The sequence below is a fragment of the Lonchura striata genome, chromosome 16 (genome assembly GCF_050655825.1).
Source record: "Lonchura striata isolate lonStrDom1 chromosome 16, ASM5065582v1, whole genome shotgun sequence".
NCBI classification, from domain to species: Eukaryota; Metazoa; Chordata; class Aves; order Passeriformes; family Estrildidae; genus Lonchura; species Lonchura striata.
Window position 1 is genome coordinate 4,377,785 of NC_140718.1, and position 20,674 is coordinate 4,398,458.

At 52.8% G+C, this 20,674-nt stretch overlaps 1 protein-coding gene across 1 annotated transcript; it reads left to right on the top strand.

Annotated features, from left to right (window-relative positions):
* The first annotated feature begins 8,811 nt into the window (after positions 1-8,811).
* Positions 8,812-10,908, top strand: LOC146765936 (uncharacterized). The gene is made up of 2 exons (XM_085593553.1): positions 8,812-10,409; positions 10,588-10,908. Exon 1 carries the CDS (start codon positions 8,943-8,945, stop codon positions 10,332-10,334), a length of 1,392 nt encoding a protein of 463 aa, XP_085449679.1. The 5' UTR covers positions 8,812-8,942; the 3' UTR covers positions 10,335-10,409; positions 10,588-10,908.
* Positions 10,909-20,674: the final 9,766 nt, after the last annotated feature.

Below are 20,674 nucleotides of genomic sequence, written 5' to 3' on the forward strand. Positions count from 1 at the left end.
ACTTTGGGTTTTTTCATAAGTGTGTTTTTAATTATGTTATAGACTTTTTTACTAAGTTTTAATGAGTTCTAGTAAGGCCTGTGATTTTTCTGTTCATTTTACCATTGCTTTGCAATAGCAAAAGAAAAAGAGGGACAATCAATTAGATAATCAAAAGCATAACATTAAGTTTATCATAAATATAGTTTGTATTTAGAATTAAGTTTGTTCCTTTCATGTTAAACAGAACAATCAAAAACATGAGAAATATGAAGTGGGGTGCACTTCTGTAATACTAACCTCATTTTTCACCCCACGAGTTGCTTCAGTGCAAGCTCTCACACAATTAAAAATCCTAGCCTACTGGACAGAAAAATAAATTAATATTTCATCTAAAATGTTAAGTGAGCTTGCCACAAATATAAGTAGTATCTGTCATGCAGTTCTGCAAAACAGAGCAGCTACCACTAATTTACTTCTTCTAGCCCAAGGTCATGGTTGTCAAGGATTTGAAGGAATGTGCTGTATGAACTTATCTGATCACTCTACATCCATCCACAAACAAATACGAAAATTGACCGAGCTAACTCAACAGTTAAAGGTAGAGGATAGATTAGGTTTAAAAAAATAGCTAAAAGGATTGGGGATAGGGCCATGGTTAAGAGACATTATCAAATACGGCATAATAGTTCTAAGCATAATTATAATACTTTTGCTTGTTTTACCCTCTGTGTTTACTTGCTTACAAGGCCTGATACAACAGCTTTTACAGAAAATGCTGAATGCACACCTTCTTGTATAAAAAGGAAAACGGGAGAGATGAAGAGAGCTTGGCAGAAGAATGGTTGTACAGCAGGGGACATGATACTGTAAAATTAATCCAAGTAGGGTGGGCTACGTGACTACTGCAAAGTCCGCATGACCCTAAAGAGCAGATGGTGTGCAGAAAGCAGGATATTGAAACTGCTTGGTATGTAGAAATAGATAAAGAGAAACAAAGAAGTGCTAAGCTGTTCTAACTCCAAGGCCAGCTGGACAGGCAAGTAGCAATCACAAGGATAGTTTTAAGATAGTAGTACAAGTCACATAGCAACCAATCATGAGCTTGGCTTTTGCAATATGTATGAGCTAATTAATGAGTATATATAAACTGTGTAATCCATCAATAAACTGAGACTTGATGATCATGATAGCATGAGTCTTGTCTCCCGCGGCCCCCTCCAACAGGGGCATCCCCTGAGGGTACCCTCCACTTATCAGGAGCGTGCTTTTCTAGTCTCTCTCTTACCCAAAGCTGGGCTCTCCCCCAAAGGCTGGAGTATCCCATGAGGGCTGAGAGAGTAGAAAAGACAAGAATAGGGCAGAAATTTTCCATCAAACTACGGCACCTTTATAGGAATAGGGGAGAATCTAATACTATGCAAGAAGCCCCTGACATCCATGCACCTCATTGAAATCCAGCTGCGTCGGGCTCCTCCCCTGTAAGTTCCCCTGTGGCTTCTGTGAAGCTCCCTGTACCCTCTGTCCCTCGGACTTCCCAAAACCCTACCCTATCCTCCCCTGGGGATGGTGTTGGCCACAGCACCCCAAGCGCCCCGCCGGACCCTGTTCAGAGCTCTCGAGGGAACTGCAGTGCACCCGGCACTCCTTTCCAAGGTGACGCTGGCCACGACGCTTGGAACCCACTTTCCTGCCTTGACCCTTCTTCTCCGGCCCCAAGTTTCCTGCCAGCCCCACCCCTTCCGCAGAGGCCCCTACAGGAATTGTGTGTCGGAGGCCAGTCCCCTTTGTTGGAAGGTGGGCTTGGACCATCCCCATTCCTTATTCCGGCTCCTCCTCTGGGGGAAGGATCGCCTATGGGGCCTCCCGTCAGGGGACCCTCCTTCTTGGGAGATCACCCTCTTTTATGGAGGGACCTCCTTCGGAGGAAGGTGGAGCTGAAACCCACACCTGGAATCCTCCATTTTGTCTCTCCCTAGGACGGCAGTGCCCAGGTCCTTCCCCTTACCGATAGCCCATAACACTTGTGGCAGTTGCCAAAGTAATAATATTTCTTCTTATGAACTGAATCAATTATGAATTCAATTGGTATTTAATTTTTGGAAGAATCTCCCCAAAGCCCCTGACCCTTCAAAGCCTTTGTGGAAACCGTTCAAGATCATTAGCCTACAAGCTTCCACAGTTGAGATAAATGAAAAAAGAACCAAAAAGAACGATTTAAAACATGTTTTAAGTATAGAAAAAAAAACATGAGGCAAGTGTTTGCCCATCAAAGTCAAAAATTTGTTTCACCTGCAAAAAGAAAGATCACATAGGAAAAAACGGTCCAAAGTTAAAAAAAAAAAACAAACCAACTACTATAATCTGAATAAAAATAAAAAAAAAAAATTGAATGAATATAAGAACAAAATTATTCAAGAGTGACTGCCCAAGTTCCCCATCCATTTCCTTAATTATACCCTACCAAGTGTTCCTTTTCATTTCAATATTGTTTTAAAGTTTTCACAGTACACTTTGGAAAAAGAGTTCATTAATTTGCCTTTAGGCCTTATTTAAACTTCATGATCTTTGTGGATTTTTGTTTAACCACTTTCCCAAATTTCCAACTAAATTTCTTGACTAAAGAAATTGTTCATTATATTCTTGATACTTTAAAATAATCTGCTTGTTAAATTATATATTATAGAGATAGGATTCACTGTGTCCAGTTAATACCCATGGTTGCATAAAATAAAATGAGCAAGACCACATCTCCATTTGCTGATCACATCCTACAGGAGGAGTGACTTCCAAAATCACTTTGGAACCCCAGAAAGCCAGATCCTCCAGATTCCTCGGTGATTCATGCTTCAAGCCCAGTCTTACTTCAAGATCATTCCGCTGCAATTCCTACTCCCGACCCTGATTCCGTATATAATAACTTTGTACATTTTATATTAAGATTCTTATGTGAAGAAGATCCTTACCCCATGTGTTATGGTCATGAGTAGTTCATTTTTTCCTGATAAGTATTGAATTATTTTCTGTTGCTGTGATAATTTGTCATATGCTAAAATCTGTTATATGATAGATTATGTAGATGATATGTTATATAATAGATTAATTTTTTTGAACCCCAGAACTCTCCTCTCTTTTGTAAAAAGAAACAGGGAGATATTGTGGTGTGTTTCGCTTTGAATCCATGTTTGCCCCCATTCCCCTCCCTAATCCACTCCCTTTCCCAGTTGCCAATTTTCCCAAGCCCTTCCCTAACCTCCTCCCTTCCAAGTTGTCAATCCTCCCTATCCTTACCCCTTTCTCCAGAGAGTTCTGTGTCTGTCTTGATGCCCTCGACACCCCATTCATTACTTTGTATTATTCCCCCCCCATTTTCCCTGATAGGCTCATAAGCTATTTGTCCCACCTTATATTCCTCCCTTACCACATCCTCATTGCTTCACCTTCCTACACCCCTTCTCTTGAGTTGCTGCATAAAAAATTCTGTTCACCCCTACCCCCACCCCAGTTTTGTCGGGAGCCCAGGAATAAATCCATCTTGTTCTACACCAAGACCCGTGTCATCGCTGTCTGTCCCTGCACCAGACCTGCGGATAACTGGGAATTGCAGAGCTCGCAGGGGGACGGTTGCGCCCCTGCCGCAGCTGCCCAGCACGCCCGCACAGCGCGCTGCAACACTCCTGGTTAGGTGGAGAAGTCTGAGCTGAGCCCAAAGGTGCAGATGGAACAGCCGTGCACGGGAAGGCTCGGTGGGAAGGATGATCCAGCATCCATAGGCCTGGCAGCCTGAGCTTGCTCCAGGGGAAGGCCTTGGAGCAGATCCTCCTGAGTGCCATCCCACGGCACGTGCAGGGAACCAGGGCGTCTGCTGGAGGGAGGGAAAGCTCTGCAGCAGGACCGGGACAGCTGGGGCCTCTGGAAGGGTGTTGAGGGCTTCTGTTGTGGGAGTTTGGAGGGGCTGGTGGTAGTGGAGTCTTGGAGAAGGAGTTGTCTGGAAGGTGAGAGGTCTAGGTTGGAATTTGAGTCAGTTTGAAGGCAGCATCTGTAGTTTGGCACAACTTTGGTTACAGAGGGCAGAAAGAATATTGGTGATTTTTCCTCTTCATGGTCCTGATCCTCCTGCAAGGAACAAGAGGGGAGAGCTGCACTTTACTGGACAATTAGATATCTCTACCGGGTGAGGATTAGCCCTTTTTCCTTCCTTATTCATTTATTTGGGCTACTTTTGTAACACTGAGTGGACTTTCATTTCTTGCGAGCTTTTATTCCTTAAGATAATTAGGATATTATCATCCCTTCATAGAAAACCACTTGCAAACCAAAGAATGGCACTTGGTTTTGCCCTTTTTTGTGTAGTGTTATGTTCTGGAAAGTGACCCTCAATGGATGAGGTTAAGGCAAATGAGTTGCTGCTTTGAGATGGGAAGCAAAATTCCAAATCTTCATGTCCTCAGGCTATCCCAATTAATTTGGGAAGTTTGCAATGTTTCGGAACGACTTGAGTTGAGCAATGGGAAGTAAAGCTTTCCTGAACTGAGGATTCTTACTTGCCAGATTCTTCTGTGCCTTTGCTGCTAAGGTGTTTTTGTGCTGAAGGCAATAACTTCAATGAGAAAATAATTTCAGCATGGAGTAAGAGCTTCTGACAGAGACCAAGTGTTGCCAGCAGTTGCTCCAGGTGTTCCTGCCAACAGCCCCTGCAGGAAGGAGCACAGCCCCCAGTGTACGTGGGTTTGGCTCCCTCTGGCACAGAAGCCCCCAGGGGCACAGGTCTCTGGGGCAGGAGACGGCACCAGCCCTGCCAGGGCTCGGGGGCTGGCAGGTCTGCCTGGGCAGGGACTCTGCCTCACCTGCTGGTGCCAGCGCTCCCCGGGCCCCAGGGCTCAGAGCAGCATTCCTGCCCTGGCCCACAGTTCCTTGTGTGTCCCACACCCGTGGGTTTAGGGTGGCCATGGGCCAGGATGGGTCCCAAGGAGCACGTGGCAGCTTCCATGGAAGGTCCCGTGCCCTTCCCAGCACAGCTGAGTTGGCAGCCCTGGGGGCTCCTTCTGCTGCCCTGAGCCCGCAGAGCAGGGCAGCGTTTGCTGATGGTCTGAGCCATTCCTAAAGATCCTGTCAGGCTGTCTTGGACACTTGGGGTGAGGGATTCCTTCCAACCTGGGCCACTTTGGCTGGGCAGGGGGTGGCCCCAGGGCAGGGTGCAATGTTTCCAAGGGCCCTTTGTGACATGCTGCAGCATGGTCACCATGGCATGGAACAGCGTGTCAAAGGGCCCTTTGTGACACATGGTGACATAGGAGCTGGTGGTGACAGGACCATGCCACAGTGCTCCGTGCACTTGAGAGGACAGGACGGGACAGAGCAGTGCTGTGAGGAGCCCCCGCACAGCGCACTCATTCGTGTCTGACCAAGAGCTTTTCTGAGGTGTTATTCCTGCAGCTGACCTCGAGGCCAGATCACAGGACTTGCTGACCTGTGGCCTTCCCGAGGCTTCTCTTCTGCAGGTGCCCTCCACGGCAGAGCGTGGGACTTGGTGCCTCGGAGGCATCTCCCATCCCTGCCGCCAGTGCCCTCGAGGCCAGAGCACCATCCTTGATAGGAGACTCCTGTCCTTGTGGCAGGAGCCCTCGAGAACAGAGTGCAGGACTTGCTGTCCTGTAGCCTTCCTGAGGTTTCTCTCTTGAAGGTGCCCTCCAGGCACGAAAGCAGGACTTGCTGACTCGGAGCTTTTCCGAGGCATCTGTCCTGCAAGTAGCCACAAATCCAGCCACTGACATGGAGCAGAGACCCCCAAGAGTGCCCAAGCTGGCCTGGGTGGAGGAAGAGGAAGAAGGCCCTGGAGCTGCCCCAGCGCATGAGACTGAAGAGGTGGTGCCATTCAAGCAGCTGCAGGAGGGTGAGTGGCAGAGCTGGGCTGCTGGGCTGCAGCCAGCTTGGCCACATCCCATCCCATCACATCACATCCCATCCCATCCCATCGCATCCCATCGCATCGCATCGCATCGCATCGCATCGCATCGCATCGCATCACATCGCATCCCATCCCATCCCATCCCATCCCATCCCATCCCATCCCATCCCATCCCATCCCATCCCATCCTATCCCATCCCCTGGGGCCATGCCCATGGACAGGACAGAAGAGGGGCCCGGGCAGACACCCCACAGTGGCCGTGCTCCATCCACCTGGGGCATCCCGGGGCTGTCCCTGCCTGGGCAGCGCAGGGCTGGGCTGTGTTCTCCGGCCTCTCCCGCAGCCCCTCAGCCCTGGCTGCGCTCACTCTTTGCCAGATGCAGCCCTGGACCAGACACAAGAGCAGGACCCCGCCCGGGGTCGCTTCCGCAGAACAGCGCAGGTACCTGCAGCCATCCCCACCTGGGCTGGGCCTGCTGGCACCGCTCAGCCGAGTACCACGCTTGGAGAATTTCATGGAACATCCCTGCCTTCCTGCCCTTCTTCTACAGCTGGTTTGCAAATTCATCAAGAGGATTCAGAAGGAAGAGACTACCATGGGCACAGGGCTCAGAGCATATTCACACATCTTCAAAACTAAGACCTGTGCTGCCCTGCTGGATATGCTGGTAGAGGAAGGGTTTTCCAATGCAAAGCAAGTAAGCAGCCTGTGGCCAGGGTTTGAGCCTCCCAGGAATTACTTGGCCACCCAAGCAATGCCTGCTGGTCACTGGAAGCCTTTGAGGCCATGGCAGTGTGGTGGCAAGGGAAGCACTTCTCTGGGGAAGCTGGGCATATTCCTCCCTCTGGCAGCTTTCCAAGTCTCCCCTTGCCTTCTTCAGGTGCCTGCCATGGTGAGGTACATCCACCAGTGGCTCATGGCCAATCAGTTTGCTGAGCACAGGCTGGACAGGACCCTGCTGGATCTCACCAAAGAACAGCCCGCTGACGTAGTAATGACGCTCCTGCGTGTGGCCCCATCCTGTGACAGGTACGGTGCCCACCTGCCCAGAGGGCTCAGGGCTCCCCAGCCCATCAGCCTGCACAGCCTGTGCCAGGTGTCTGACCAACAGAGAGTCCCAGGGCCCTCTGGCTGCTCCCTCTGCCAGCCCTGGCACATCAGCCCCCACGCCTGCTGCCATGCTCCCTCACTGCCCCTCAGGGCCTGTCCCCACAGGGCTGGGCTGCCTGAGTGCTGCTGGCGAGGGGCAGTGGGCAGAGGCAGAGTTGGCAGCCAGCTCAGGTCCCCACTGCTGCCCAGGCCACAATGCTGTGTCCTAGACCCCCCCTGAGACAGAGCTCTGACCCCACAGAGCTGCTTTGACCATGTGGAAGAGCATCATGTGCTCGTCCAGGACTGCGGAGCCGGTGCAGCTGATACTCCTCGATGTGCTGGGGAGCTGGCCAGAGTACAGCACACGCACCTCTGATGGGGACAAAACGGGTGTCTTTGTCCTGGCTGTGAGTTTCTGCAACTGGCCTTTGCTGGCCCCAAGGCCACCTCTCCATCCTCCCTCCCCCACTGCATCTCCCTGCCTCAGGCGCTGGGCTGAAACCTGGCCTTGTGGCAGCTTCAGGGCCACCAGGCCTGGTGCTGCCCCTGCATCTCTCCGGGCCTCTCCCTCCCGTGCTTGGGCCCTGTCTCACGGACACCTCGGCACTGAGCACTGTCACGAGGGGCTTTGTCCTTTGCAGGCAACTGTGGTGATGTGGAAGATCCTCCAGGAGCCCTGTGTCCCACATATTGTGACCGCGTATTTCCCCCGCCTATTTGTCCATCTGCTCTTCCAAGTGCTCTTCAGCACTCTGGATAATCCAGAGGAGGTTGATACCTTCTGGAAGGGATGTCAGCAGCAATACGGCCTTGCCACCAGTCCCAACAGGTGCTCCATCCCAGTTCTCCTGTCCTTGCCATATCCCTGGGCAGGAGCCAATGCTTCCAGCGTGACCTGGGCTTTGCTCTGCACACAGGTTTGCAGTGCAGACCCTGAAGTCCCTGCTCTGCCAAATGCAGTATGAGGATGTTGTGGTGGCAATGGAACGCAAGTGTGGCTGGGACACGCTGCTGTGTGCTGACACCCACCATTATGCTGTGGGTCTGCTGGCCAAGTGAGACCCCCTTCACCCTGCTGCCTCTGACATTTGTGCTCTGTGCCTAGGGTGCCCCACACAGTCCCCGTGGTCATGGGCCAGAAGGCCTTGTCACCGAGGGACAGCCAAACAGACTGGAAAAGGCTGGGAGAGGAGGGTGCCCACAAGGAGCCGCCTCCCAAATAGCCCAGGGGCCCTTGCAGGATGCTGGGGAAAGACCAGACCTCTGTGAGTCACTCCTGGGAGAGGTTTGTCCCCCTGGCCCACAGTCTTGGTTACTTTGTCTCCTGGCAGGGAGATGTCCTGTGTCTCCATCCCCTTGTGCTCTCGGATCGCTCGCTACCTGCTCCGGCTGCTCAGCACACAGGAGCCACGCTGGGAGCTGCCCTCCCTGGCGTTCCTTGTGGAGGTGAGCCTGTTGGCCAGCGCTGCCTCGCTCAGCTGCCTCCCAGCTCTCTGCCCTCTCGTAGCCACAGCTGCCTGGGATGGAGCCCGCGCCCTGTGCTGCTGCCTGGGCCCAGCCTTGTGCGGTTCTGGGCTCCTGCTGGCCGGTCCCCTGTCACTGCCCTGTGCCTTTCAGGTCCTCGAGTGCCTGGACTTGAGTAAACGCCGTGCTAACAGAGTCCTGCAAATCTTGTCAAGGCACCTGAGGAGCGAGTGCAAGGAGAGGCGTCACCTGGCGCTCAGGGCCCTTCTCGAGCTCATCAACGATCCCTCGATGGTGAGAAGGGGGCAGGGGCAGAGGCTGCGCTCGGGAATGCAGTCGCTTGGGCTTGGCTGGGCTTTGGGTGCTGGGCCAGCCGCTCCCAGCTCTCCTGCCTCCCACTTCAGCTGCCCAAGTGCTTCGGAACAGCCCTTTGGTCTCTAGGCCCTGCGGCAGCAGGATGGCATTTCACAAACTTGTGTTCCTCACAGAGAGAAAAAATGTGGAGCCTGACTGAAAGTCTTGTGGAGCTCCTGTGGGATGCGGATGAAGACATAGTTAGAATGACAGTCATGCTCCTCAACTTTATCATCTTGGACAAGGACATGCTGATACCCAGCCCCATCCCACTGCAGCTGGTTGAGGCGCTCCTGCCATTCCTTGACCACGTAAGGCTCACTGCCCCCAGCCACGGACACTGGCGGCTGCCCAGATACTTTGTGCCCTGTGGCTTTGCAGGCCTGCACCAAGCTGAGCCCCATGCAGCCGATGCTGAGGTCTTTTTTTTTCCCTTCATACAGGACAATAGACAGGTGCAGCTGCTCTCCATACTGCTCTTCCGAACATTGGTGACTTTTCCAGAGGAAAATGAAAAAGAGGCTATGAAGACACATGTGCGCCAGAGCCTGCTGCCACTCTTCTTCCACTGCCATGATGAGAACCAGCGAGTGGCAGAGGTGAGGACTCGTGGGCTGCTGCTGCTCCCCTGGCAGGGGGCTGGGCTGCCTCCTGCCCTGGCGCCTGGCGGGCTGCAGCCTCCTCCTGGCCTTGACACAGGGACACAGCTCTTGTGCCCTGGGCTCTGGGGCCATCTCCGTGTCTCTGCTGCTCTCCAGGCTTCTCAGGAAACGCTCCTTCGTGCGGCCGAGCTCTTGGAGAGGAGGGATCTTGAAAAACTGGCGAAGAGAAAGAAGCTGTGGAAGTTGGCGGAGTGGCTGGTAAGGAGGGCCGGGAAGCCGCAGCCCCAGCCCGGAGCAGCCCCTGAGCGCGGTGCTCGGTGTGCGGGCTGGCAGCTGTGCCCCTGCCCGCTGCTGCAGCCCGAGGCCCGCGGGCTCTGCTCCAGGCTCCTGCGGGCCCAGCCGGGTGCCGATGGAGCCGCGGCCCGGCGGGGCTGCGGGGCGGCCCCGCGGCTCCCCGGGCAGCAGCCGGCCCTCTGCCCCTGCAGAGCCCGGCGCCGGCGGCTGCTGGCCGCGCCTCAGGGCTGTGCGGGCAGGGGAGGCCGGGGCTGGCGCGGGGAGCGCCCGGCCCAGGGGCTGAGCCCGCGCCAACCCTTCCCTGCTGCCGCTCTCTGCAGCTGGCAGAGGACAGCAGCAGCGCGGCCGAGCACCTGCGCCGGGCCCTGCCCTACCTGCAGAGCCCACAGGAGCCCCTGCGAGAGGCGGCCGTCAGGTTCCTGGGTGAGCCGCGAGCCCGGGCTCCCTCCCCGCCCCGCCGCAGCTCGGCCCCAGCCCCGCCTGCTGCCCCGGCAGCGCCACCCGGGCCCGGCGCCTCTGGCAGCCGTGCCCTGGGGCGGCAGCGAGCGGCGAGGGCCCGGGCTGAGCCCTGCCGGGCCAGGAGGCCGTGTGGCCCCAGGGCTGGCAGCGCCGCTGGCAGGAGCTGTGCCGCTGGGCTGACAGGCTCTGTGTTCCCAGGGACGGCCGGGCGGCACCTCCGGGGGAGGAAGGAAGAGCTCCAGCTCATCTCTGAGGGTGAGTGAGGGCAACAGGCTGCCAGCGGGGGGTTTGTGGCGAGCACCTTCGGGCTGATCCGGCTGGTCCCTGCTCCCTGCTGGCCATGGCCAGAGCCGGCTGGGATGGCCCTGGCACGGGGGTCTACTCGGGTCCCAGATGCGGGAACTGACCCTGGCTCTGTCCTTCTCTCTTTCAGCCCTTGAAGGCATGGCAAATGACATCAGCGTCCCCGTCGGAAGCCTGGCAATTCAAACACTGTACGTCCTCCAGGAAGCAGAGAGAGCTCCTTCTTCCATCTTCGGCAGCCTGCATGATCGGCTCCGCAGGGCATGGAGGAGACGGCCTCGTCTGTCGGGGCTCGGCTGGCTGTGCTGCTGCAGCTCTGCAGAGAGCTGATCCCAGGGGCTCTGTCTGCTAGGGCCACCCGAGCCAGCAGGAATGTTTCATTTCCTCAAGATTGTTCTTTCCTTCTTTTTGTTTTTCTTTAGCGTATAAATATAGGATGTGTTGCAATAGACAGACTCCCAGGATCTTTCTTTTGCTGCCCAGGCTCTGCAGGGCCTAGGGGAAGAGGGAGAAAAGGGTTCCTGGGCTCAGCAAGCTGCCCAGGCATGCAGGGTTGTAGGGAAAATGGCCACAAGCCCCTTGGCCTTTGGTGGTTCTGCCGAAGCCTTTGTGCTGCCCACAGAGCAGATGGGCAAGGGCTGGAGCTGTGGGGATCTCTGTGAGAGCGGTGCCTGGAGATGGCCACAAGCCCTGTCCCAGGCAGGAAGTGCCATCCGTGTCCTCCTGCCCGTGTGTTGCTGGCTGGATTGCTGAGGACTCCCCGGTGCCTCTTGGTGGGGCTCCTCTGGAGCTCCTGTGGGGCTGCGGCGCTGCTGCCGGGCAGGTTGGCCAGGCTGCAAGGAGAGAAACCAGAAAGCCCCGTCAGCTGAAGGCTCCTGTCCCCTTGTCCCAGCCGCCCGCGGTGCCCAGGCCATGCTGGCCGTGCCAGAGCTGTGCCCAGAGCTGCCCATCACTGCTGCCTTTGGGAACAGAGCAGGAGGGCAGGACATGTGCCCAGCCTGCAGCCAGCCACAGCACCTCCAGCCCTCAGCAGCTGCCCAGAGCAGGACGCTCCTGTGCTCGCTGCCATCTCCCCAAAGCTCTGATCCCACCATCCCCAGCAGACAGGACCCACCTCACGCCATCCCCCGCTGGAAGAAAAGCTGGTCCCAAATGATGTCCTCAGCCTTCTCCAAGGGCACGGCCCATCCACGCCGCAGCTGCTCCCAAGCACTTCCTGATCCAGATTGGGCCCCACCTGGAACGCTTCCTCTAGAAAAACACACAACAAATTATTGAAAATACATTACAGAAAAAAGGGGAACAAGAAAAAAGGCCAAAGATCTTATCTCTGTCAGGGCCTTAAGGAAGGCCCAGCCATGTTGGAACTCAAAATGCCTCTCAGACATTTTTAGAGGTTCCAGGCCTTGGTCAGAAGCATTTTACACCCTGGCAGGCAGCTGGAAACAGCTGTGATTTTGAGTTTGAGCCATGGAATGAGTTACCCACTTTGGAGGTGGAACAAAGGGTTAGATAGTATAGTAAAAGTAGTTACAAAGTAGAGGGAAAAATTTTTTGGTATTGTACAGGGGAGGGTTTTAGCACCTGTACAGGGGGGTTTTCACTTTGTACATGGGGGTCAGAAGTTCTAAGATGGAGGAAAGTGGGCTGATCCTGTTCTTCCTCCTTCTTCTTCCTTGCCTCCATGTTCTTGGTGATGCTGGCACTTATGGATGGGTTTAGAGTAGAAAAGCACTTTGTAATATAGGTAGTAGGTATTGGGGGAAAACTGTAAACATGTAATACGTAATATATCATATAAAAGATAGCAGCAGCCCTGGGCGGGGGGAGAGAAGAAGAAGACAGCAGACAGAGAGGGTGTCGGGGTGTGTGTGTGTCTCTGCCTGGGCCGCTGACCAAACAGCTGCAGCCCGAGAAGAAAATCTTTTAGATAACTAGCAATAAACTGCCTTGAGACCGAACAACAAGAGGCTGTGGAGTTTTTCTTCGGAAGCATGGGTTGGAGGAGAGACTTTACCACCACATGAGACCTCAGACCAAGCCCGGGGTTCTCACACAACCCCTGGCATTTCACCTGATTAATAACAAAATGAGCTCTCTAGTGAGGCAGACAGCTGGTTAGCCAGTCCCGCCACCCAGGCAAAATGTGCATTTATCATCAAAAGCAGCCTCTGAAGTTCCTCAGTGCATCCCTAGCCCGTGTCTGAGCACATCACAGCTGGGTGGCAAAGATGGATTCCTACATTATTCCTCTGGAATTTGGCCTGGAGACACTGAACTGCTCCCCCAGAGCCACAGCAGGGCTCAGGCATCCCAGGGGTGTTTGTCCCCTCTGTGGTTGGGCTCAGCTCTTTCCTCCCCATCACCTCAGGGCAGCAGAAGGTGCCTTTAACCATGCTGGGAAGAAGCCAAATTCCCAAACCCAGGAATTAGCAGAAGAGCACCAAACACATCACGTATAAATGCTGACTCCAGAGTGGTTTGGGACCCATCCTGGCTGAGGCATCAGCTGAGCCTCACCGGAGCATCCACTGCCACACCAGGTGATGCTCTGCAGCTCCTGTGGGCTCAGCTTGGTGCTGTCCCCTCTTATGACCTGATTTTCAGAGACCAAACCCATCCCGGTCAGTCCCCTCACACACCCCCTTAAAGCAGCCAGGTGGGATAAGCAGAAATCAATTTTATTAAAAACAGCAGGGCTGCAAACTCTCCCCTCCAAGCAGCAAAACTCCTGCCTCAGCAGGGACAGCAGGAACATCCTCTCCAAACCACTCCAGATCCTCACCGCAGCACAACTCCCACAGAACCTGAGCTTAGGCTGAAAAAGCCCTCTATGATGGAGTCCAGCACTGCCAAATCTGCCACTAAACCACTTCCCCAAGTGCCACATCTTTAAACCCATCCTGAACTCCCCACAGGGCAGCTACCACACCAAAATTAGCTTTGTAGGATTACAGTATTCCCTTAAAAAAAAAAAAACTACAAAACACAGCGTGCCCATCTCAGCACGTCCTAGGACAGCTTCTGCAGGGCAGTTGAAATTTGGAAACATCAGCCTGAGCGGAAAACAGTTTGATTAGTTCATAGCCTGGGAAGCCAAGAGGAAATCTCCCAGCATTGTTCCACCCTGGGAAGAGCATCAGGACGTGTTGTTATTTACTCGGGGCTGGTTTCAGCACAGGGCTGGGGATTCCCATCCCAGGATCAAGGACATCCTCACACCAAAGTGTTCCCTTTGCTCCCCAAAGAGGGACTCCAAATTTGGGAGCTCCAGGATGGAGCCACAGCATCCACACGTGGTTGTGTCCTGCTGGGTGAAGGGGACAAACAGCTGAGGAAAAAAAACAAACACTGCCCTGGAAGGTAACTCCAGTGGAAAAACGGGGAGAGGGATTTGCTCTCACAGCACAGGAACACAGTTTGTGTGGGCACTGGAGGTTATTTATCCTTGAAGGTTTCAACCAAGTTAAAGACAGAAAGCACTCACTCCACGCGAACAATTCTCCAAATATTCCACATAGGAAAAACAAGGAGCAGAAATAGTAATTGTTTTCTCTTTCATTTCTCTCAGTGCACCTCTATGAAAAATCCTGAGAGGGAGAGAAATGTGATTGCCACACACAGGTTCTGGAGTCCCACCTCTGCTCCCACCATGGGGGTTTGTTTGTGTCGGGCTGGCTGCCCCAGCCCAGCCCCAGCCCGGGGCACGGTGGGTGCTGGGGGCTGTTGGCAGGGCCAGGAGCCCACTCCCATTTTGTACCCACCCCAGCCCATGCCCTCAGCCCTGCCAAAAGCAGCCTGGCAGCCGACTGAAGGATCAGCTGCATCCACCCCAGCAAAGAGGGAACCTTGGGCTCCTGGCCAGGCTGAGCAATGCCCAAATCTGGGAGCATCCCCCTGTGTATGGACATATCTGCAAAATCCCTGTGGAACCTGGCTCTAAAGGAGATGTAAGAATCAAAGTCCAACATCTTCAGCCTGCCAGAGACCAGGTGGAGAAAGAGGTTGTCACCCTTGATGTCATCCTCGCTGCCCCCAGCAGCAGCAGGGCCCGACCCTGCTCAGCTTCCGAGATCAGACGAGACCGGGCGCTCTCAGGGCGGTGTGCCATAGGCACCTGGCAGCCCCTCAGCAGCGCCCTTCAACCCACCACACCACCCTCTGGGCACAAGCACAGAACCCCACGGGGGCTCGACAAGCCCAACCAGGCCACCCCTGCCCACAAGGGGATCTAGAGACAGACCCGAGCCCACAACACACAGACTAGGCACAAAAAGCACACAAGGCACACCTACCCCCTCCGTCCTGCTCCTCGCCATGACTGCTCAAGGAAAACCAAGCACCACTGGCCTGTGACAAAAGTAGCCTGCAGCACAGCTGAGTAAGCCAACCTGTCAGCCCTGATTTCACCTTCTGTTATAAAACCTGGTAAAGTGGTGTCACTCTGAATGTGCAGGATGTAGTACGGATGAATCCGGGCTTGAATTGTGCACCACAATGCTCTCAGCAACTGAAACAAATGGCATTGTTGACTTCTTTCAGCAGTGGGTTATCCAGCCTCTTGTCTGTAACATAAGCAGACTCAGTGACCAAATTCAAAGGCACCTCTGAAATGCCATAGCAATGGCTTTCAACTCAACCAATTGGGCTGCGCCGGACACGTGGCCTTCCAGCACTTGCCATCCTGACTCATCCTTCCAGGTCACAATGGCCTTTTCTGTTTTTCCAGAGCCGTCAGTGAAGACGGTGGGTCCCCGCACTGGTACTCGACTGTTTTTTGGTCGTAACTACAGACTGGTCATCTTTGCCAGTTGCAGCAATTTGTGACTGGGCAGATTATAAACAATTTGCCCTAGAAAATTTTGCAGCACGTTTTTCAAAGGGGCACTTAATAAAACACCATTCAAAGGTGTCCTGCCCCTCTGGAAGAATGATCCTTGCGGGATCAGCCGCCATCAATTGCAAACACCAATAATGGAATTTGATTATCAAATTAATCAGCAAAGACACTATCTTTTTGAGCTGATGGGTAAAAAGACCCACTCTAAGATGTGCAAAGGATAAGGCCATTTGTCATTCCATTGGCCAATAACACCTGTGGGATGACTGTCTGGATAGATAATAAAAACAGTGATATCAATGGAAAGGTCTACTCAGTAAACCTGGTGAGTAGACAGAGACTGTTGAACCTCCTCCAGCGCTTGTCGTACTTCAGGAGTCAATTTATGAGGTGAACTCAGATCCGGGTCCCCCTTTAAAAGGTAGAACAGCAAGGACATCTGCGCTGTGGTCAGTCCCAGATAGGGATGTAACCAATTGATGACCCCAAGCAATCTCTAGGCATGAATCAGGGTCACAATACCCTTTGGAAATTGCACCTCCTGATGTTGAATGGTTTGCTCAAGAATCTTGACCCCCAAATACTTCCAAGGAGGTTGGCTCTGAACCTTCTCCGGAGCTACTTGTAGTCCATAAGAATGCAGGGCGGAGGACAACTGAGACTGAACCCTCAGCAGTTCCTCCTGAGTGGGTGCCGCCACCAGAATGTCATCCATGTAATGATAACAATACACGTCAGGGAACTGCTCACAGACTCCGGGCAAGGCCTGGGCCACACACTACTGACAAATGGTCGGACTGTTCCTGCAGCCCGATGGCAAAACCTTCCATTGATATCTCGGCACAGACTCAGCACTGTTGATGGGAGGCATGGTGAAAGCAAATTTTGCTCTGTCATCAGGATGCAAAGGGATCATAAAAAACAGTCCTTTAAATCAACAATCAAGATTTCCCAACCTGTGGGGAGCATGGTAGGCAAGGGCATCCCAGGCTGCAATGCCCCCATACTTTCCATAACCGTATTAACTTTTCAGAAATCCTGTAACAACCTCCATTTCCCTGACTTTTTCTTGTTTACAAAAACAGGAGAGCTCCAGGGACTGGTAGAAGGTTCAATGTGTCCCTGACGAAGCTGATCCCACCCCAAAGAGTGATGGGAGCTGCAGTAACATAGGGCCAAACCTTAGCTGTCTGCCCTTCCAGATTATTGATCAAAACAGCCTGCTGGCGCAAAAATGTCTGCGCTGTAGTCCCCAATCCTTCAATGGCCACTCCCACAGAGTCCAGAGGCCACTTAGGAGGCCACACAGAGGTGGAGACAACTGTCAGGTTGGCTCTAGTGTCGATCAAACCTTGCAGCTGGATCCAAGGCAGGCTGGCACCTGGTAAAATCATGGAGCACATCATCTGCGGATGGTTGGCAGAAATGATCGTGGACCAGAGGACTTGCAGCCGTCCTGTGGATCCGAAACCACCATCTCCATGCGTCCATTGGCCTGCCCTGGGAACACACAAGTAGAAAAGCACAAGTTGAGCAATGCGGGTCCCTGCCAGAATAATGACAGAGGGGGTGAAGTAGAAACCGTGGCAAAAATCTGGCCCATAAAATCGGAATCAATGATACCCAGGTGCACAAAGATTCCCAGAAGGGTAGCACTAGATCGTCCTACCAAAAATGCACTCAATCCATGGCCTAAAGGCCCAAATGCATTCAGAAGAACCCTGTGCACCTGACTAGAATCTAAGATGACTGCTGCTGCGGTGTGTACATCCACCCCGGCAGAGCCATGGGTGCTTGCGCTGAGTTGACTGAGACACCCTGCGCTGGTGCTGTGCTCTGGGGGATCACTTGTTTCAGCGTGCAGTTCCCCTGTGCGCTCTTTCCCCCATTTCCTGAGCCTGACAAATGCTTACCATTGGCATGGTAAGTAGACTTGCAGTCTTTAGCAAGATGACCTGGCCTCTCACACCTGGAGAACAGGAAATTAGAGTCTGGCCCTTTCCGGACTTTCATCCCCTGCACCTGCTTGCCCTTCTTCTTCCCCTTTTTGCGATGGCCAGCCCCTGAGGACGGTAGGCCTGCTTTCAAGGATGCTGCCAGAACAGACATTTTATGGTCCACTGTAGCAACCTTGGAACAAGCTTTGACCATGTCTGTGAACGATGGATCGCCTGGCAACACATTTATAATTTTCCTACAATCTTCATTTGCATTGTCCCTTGCCAAAGTTTTGCACAAAACCTGCCTCAAATTCTCATCCTTGATTTGCTTTTCTAAAGCAGCTGCAAGCCTTTAAACAAATGGCAAGAACAATTCTTTGGCTCCCTGTGTTCTCTTTACATACCGTTGCCTGGGAGCGGCTGTCTCCATGGTTTTCATCAATGCCGCAAAGCCCACCTTCTGGGCCTGCTCAAGTACGATGGGGTGCCAAGTAGCCTGAAGATCAGGATTGGCAAAGGCATTCTGTCCCATGAGCACACCCACCCCCACACAGCATCTAGGGTCTGTCAAAGGTAGTGTGCATTTTCAGCTGCAGCCCTGTCGGCCATCCTCCTCCAGTTGTTCATAAAAACATCAAGCTGCACAGGTTGGAAAAACACAGAGGCCAGATGTTTGATATCCTAGGGATCAAGCAGGTCAGTGTTTATCACTCTGAGGACCTACATCAGTGGAGCAGAACCCAGCACATATTTTGCCACTTTGTCCTGCAAATCCTGCACAACCTTCCCAGGTAAAACATCGTACTTGTCCTGTTGTCCCAAATTTGGGACAGCTCTTTGCACAGGAAAGACTTGAAGCTTACATTGCACTGAAGCATCGTCACACCCATCCTCTCGTGCTCCCTCTGGAGAGCGCAGAGGAATCAACTGACTGCTAGGTATGGTCTCTGTCTCCTTGAGCAGTGGGTTCAGAACCGCACCACCAGGTTTTCCCACCTGCTCTAAAAAATCCCAGTCACAAGCCTCCAAAGCCCCTTCCTGACTGCATCCCAAAAGCGATGGGGATTTATCGGTGGCACAAACACCTTACAGGCAGGGAGCATCTACAGATCTCTCTGAGATGCCCGCTGCCCCCGTTGGTGTCAGCGTTCCGACACACGGTCACGGCCCTGTGGCAGAACTGAGCCGATCAAAGCATCGCTGTCACTACCTGCCTCCTGTGACAGGGGCGTAGCACAGCCTGCAATCCACGGGCGAGGGTGGCTTGGTGGGAGACACCGAGGCTGGGGAAGCGGCTACCGACCTCGAAACAGACGAACCAGCCATGGCCCCCGAGCCAACAGCCCCCGGCATGGAGGGGCCAGCACCGGTGATGGGGTGGGGACTGGAGCCGTGACTGGTGGCTCGGCGGATCCTTCCATCGCAGGCGGCGACATGAAGGGATCAGCTGGAGCTTGTGACACCGTGGATGTGACAGGCACAGAAGCTGCAGTCATCGGAGACAGAAACGGCGCTGGCTGCCGGCACGCAGCAGGCATCACGAGCACCGGAGCCACAGCGGGCGGGGCAGGAGGCAGGAGTGTCGCTGCTGCTGAAGCAGCAGGCACGGCCAGAGGCAGAGGTGCAGCTGCTGAGACAACAGAGGGTGGGAGCCAGAGGTGCCGCTGGAGATGCCGAAGCACGTGACATCACACTGACATCTTTGTTTTGTCACATTAACCTTGTGAGGTCACACAGCTGTCTATGATGTCACATGGACATCTTTGTGATGTCACAAAGCGCTCTGTGATGTCACACAGCATTCTGTGACATCACACTGAATTCTCTGTGATGTCACAGAGTTCTATCTGATCTCACACAGACATCTCTGTGATGTCACTCCGACACCTCTGTGATGTAACACTGAGAATGCTGTGATGTCGCACCGACCCTGTGAGGTCCCAAAGCTTTTTGTGATGTCACAAATACACCTCTGTGATGTCACAGTGACATCACTGTGAGGTCACACAGCTTTTTGAAATGCCACAGTGACATCTCTGTGACGTCACACATCTCTCTGTGATATCACATAGGCATCTCTGGGATGTCACACAGCTCTCTGGGATGTCACACTGAAAATTCTGTGACAGCATTCAGCTTCTTGTGATGTCACATTTACATCTCTGTGATGTTGCACTAATATCTGTGATGTCACACTATTCTCTTTGATGTCATACTGACTTCTTCGTGATTTCACACATCCTCCTCTGATGTCACAATGACATTTCTATGATGCCACACTGACACATCATTGACGTCACACAGCTCACAGTAATATCACATGGACATCTCTGTGATGTCACACAGCTCTTCGTGATGTCACACTGACATTTCTGTGAGGTCACAGTGCTTTTAGTGATGTCACACAAATATCTCTGTGGCGTCACACTGATATCTCTGTGATGTCACACTGACCTTATGAGATCACACAGCTGTCTATGATGTTACATGGACAACTTTGTGATGTCACACATCCTCCTCTGATGTCACAATGACATGTGTATGATGTCACACTAACACCTCTGTGACAAGACACAGCTCTCTGTGATGTCACAGCGACATCTCTGTGATGTCACACAGCTCTCTACAAGGTCACACTGACTACTGTGTGATGTCACAAAGCTCTATCTGATCTCACAAGGACATCTCTATGATGTCACAATGACACCTCTGTGATGTCACACTTAGAAGGCTGTGATGTCACACAGGCCCAGTGAGATCACAAAGATTTATGTGATGTCACAAAGACATCTATGTGATGCCACAAATACACCTCTGTGATGCCACAGTGACCCTGTGAGGTCACACAGCTTTTTCAGATGCCAAACTAACATCTCTGAGATGTCACACAGCTCTCTGAGATGTCACATGGACATCCCTGTGATGTTGCACTAATATCTCTGATGTCACACAGCTCTCTGTAGAGCCACACGGATGTCTCTGTGACATCACAAACCTCTTGTGATGTCACACTCACATCTTTGTAATTTCACACAACTTCCTGTGATATCACAGAGATATCTCTGTGATGTTACAATGACATCTCTATGTTGACACATTGACTCCTCTGTGATGTCACACTTAGATGGCTGAGATGTCGCACGGACCCTCTGAGGTCACAAACCTTTTTGTGATGTCAAAAAGACATCTATGTGATGTCACTCTAATATCTCTGTGATGTCATAGTGACCCTGTGAGGTCACATAGCTTTTTGTGATGCCACAGGGACATCTCTTTGATATCACACTGACATCTCTGTGATGTCACATTGACATTGTGAGGACAAACAGCTCTCTGTGATGTCACACGGACATCTTTGTGATGTCACACCACCTCCTCTGAAATCACAATGACATCTCTATGATGTCACACTGACACCTCTGTGACGTCACACTCAG

Excerpts from the sequence above, each read along its gene's own strand:
- LOC146765936 (XM_085593553.1), top strand. The coding sequence starts at position 8,943 with ATGTGGAGCCTGACTGAAAGTCTTGTGGAGCTCCTGTGGGATGCGGAT.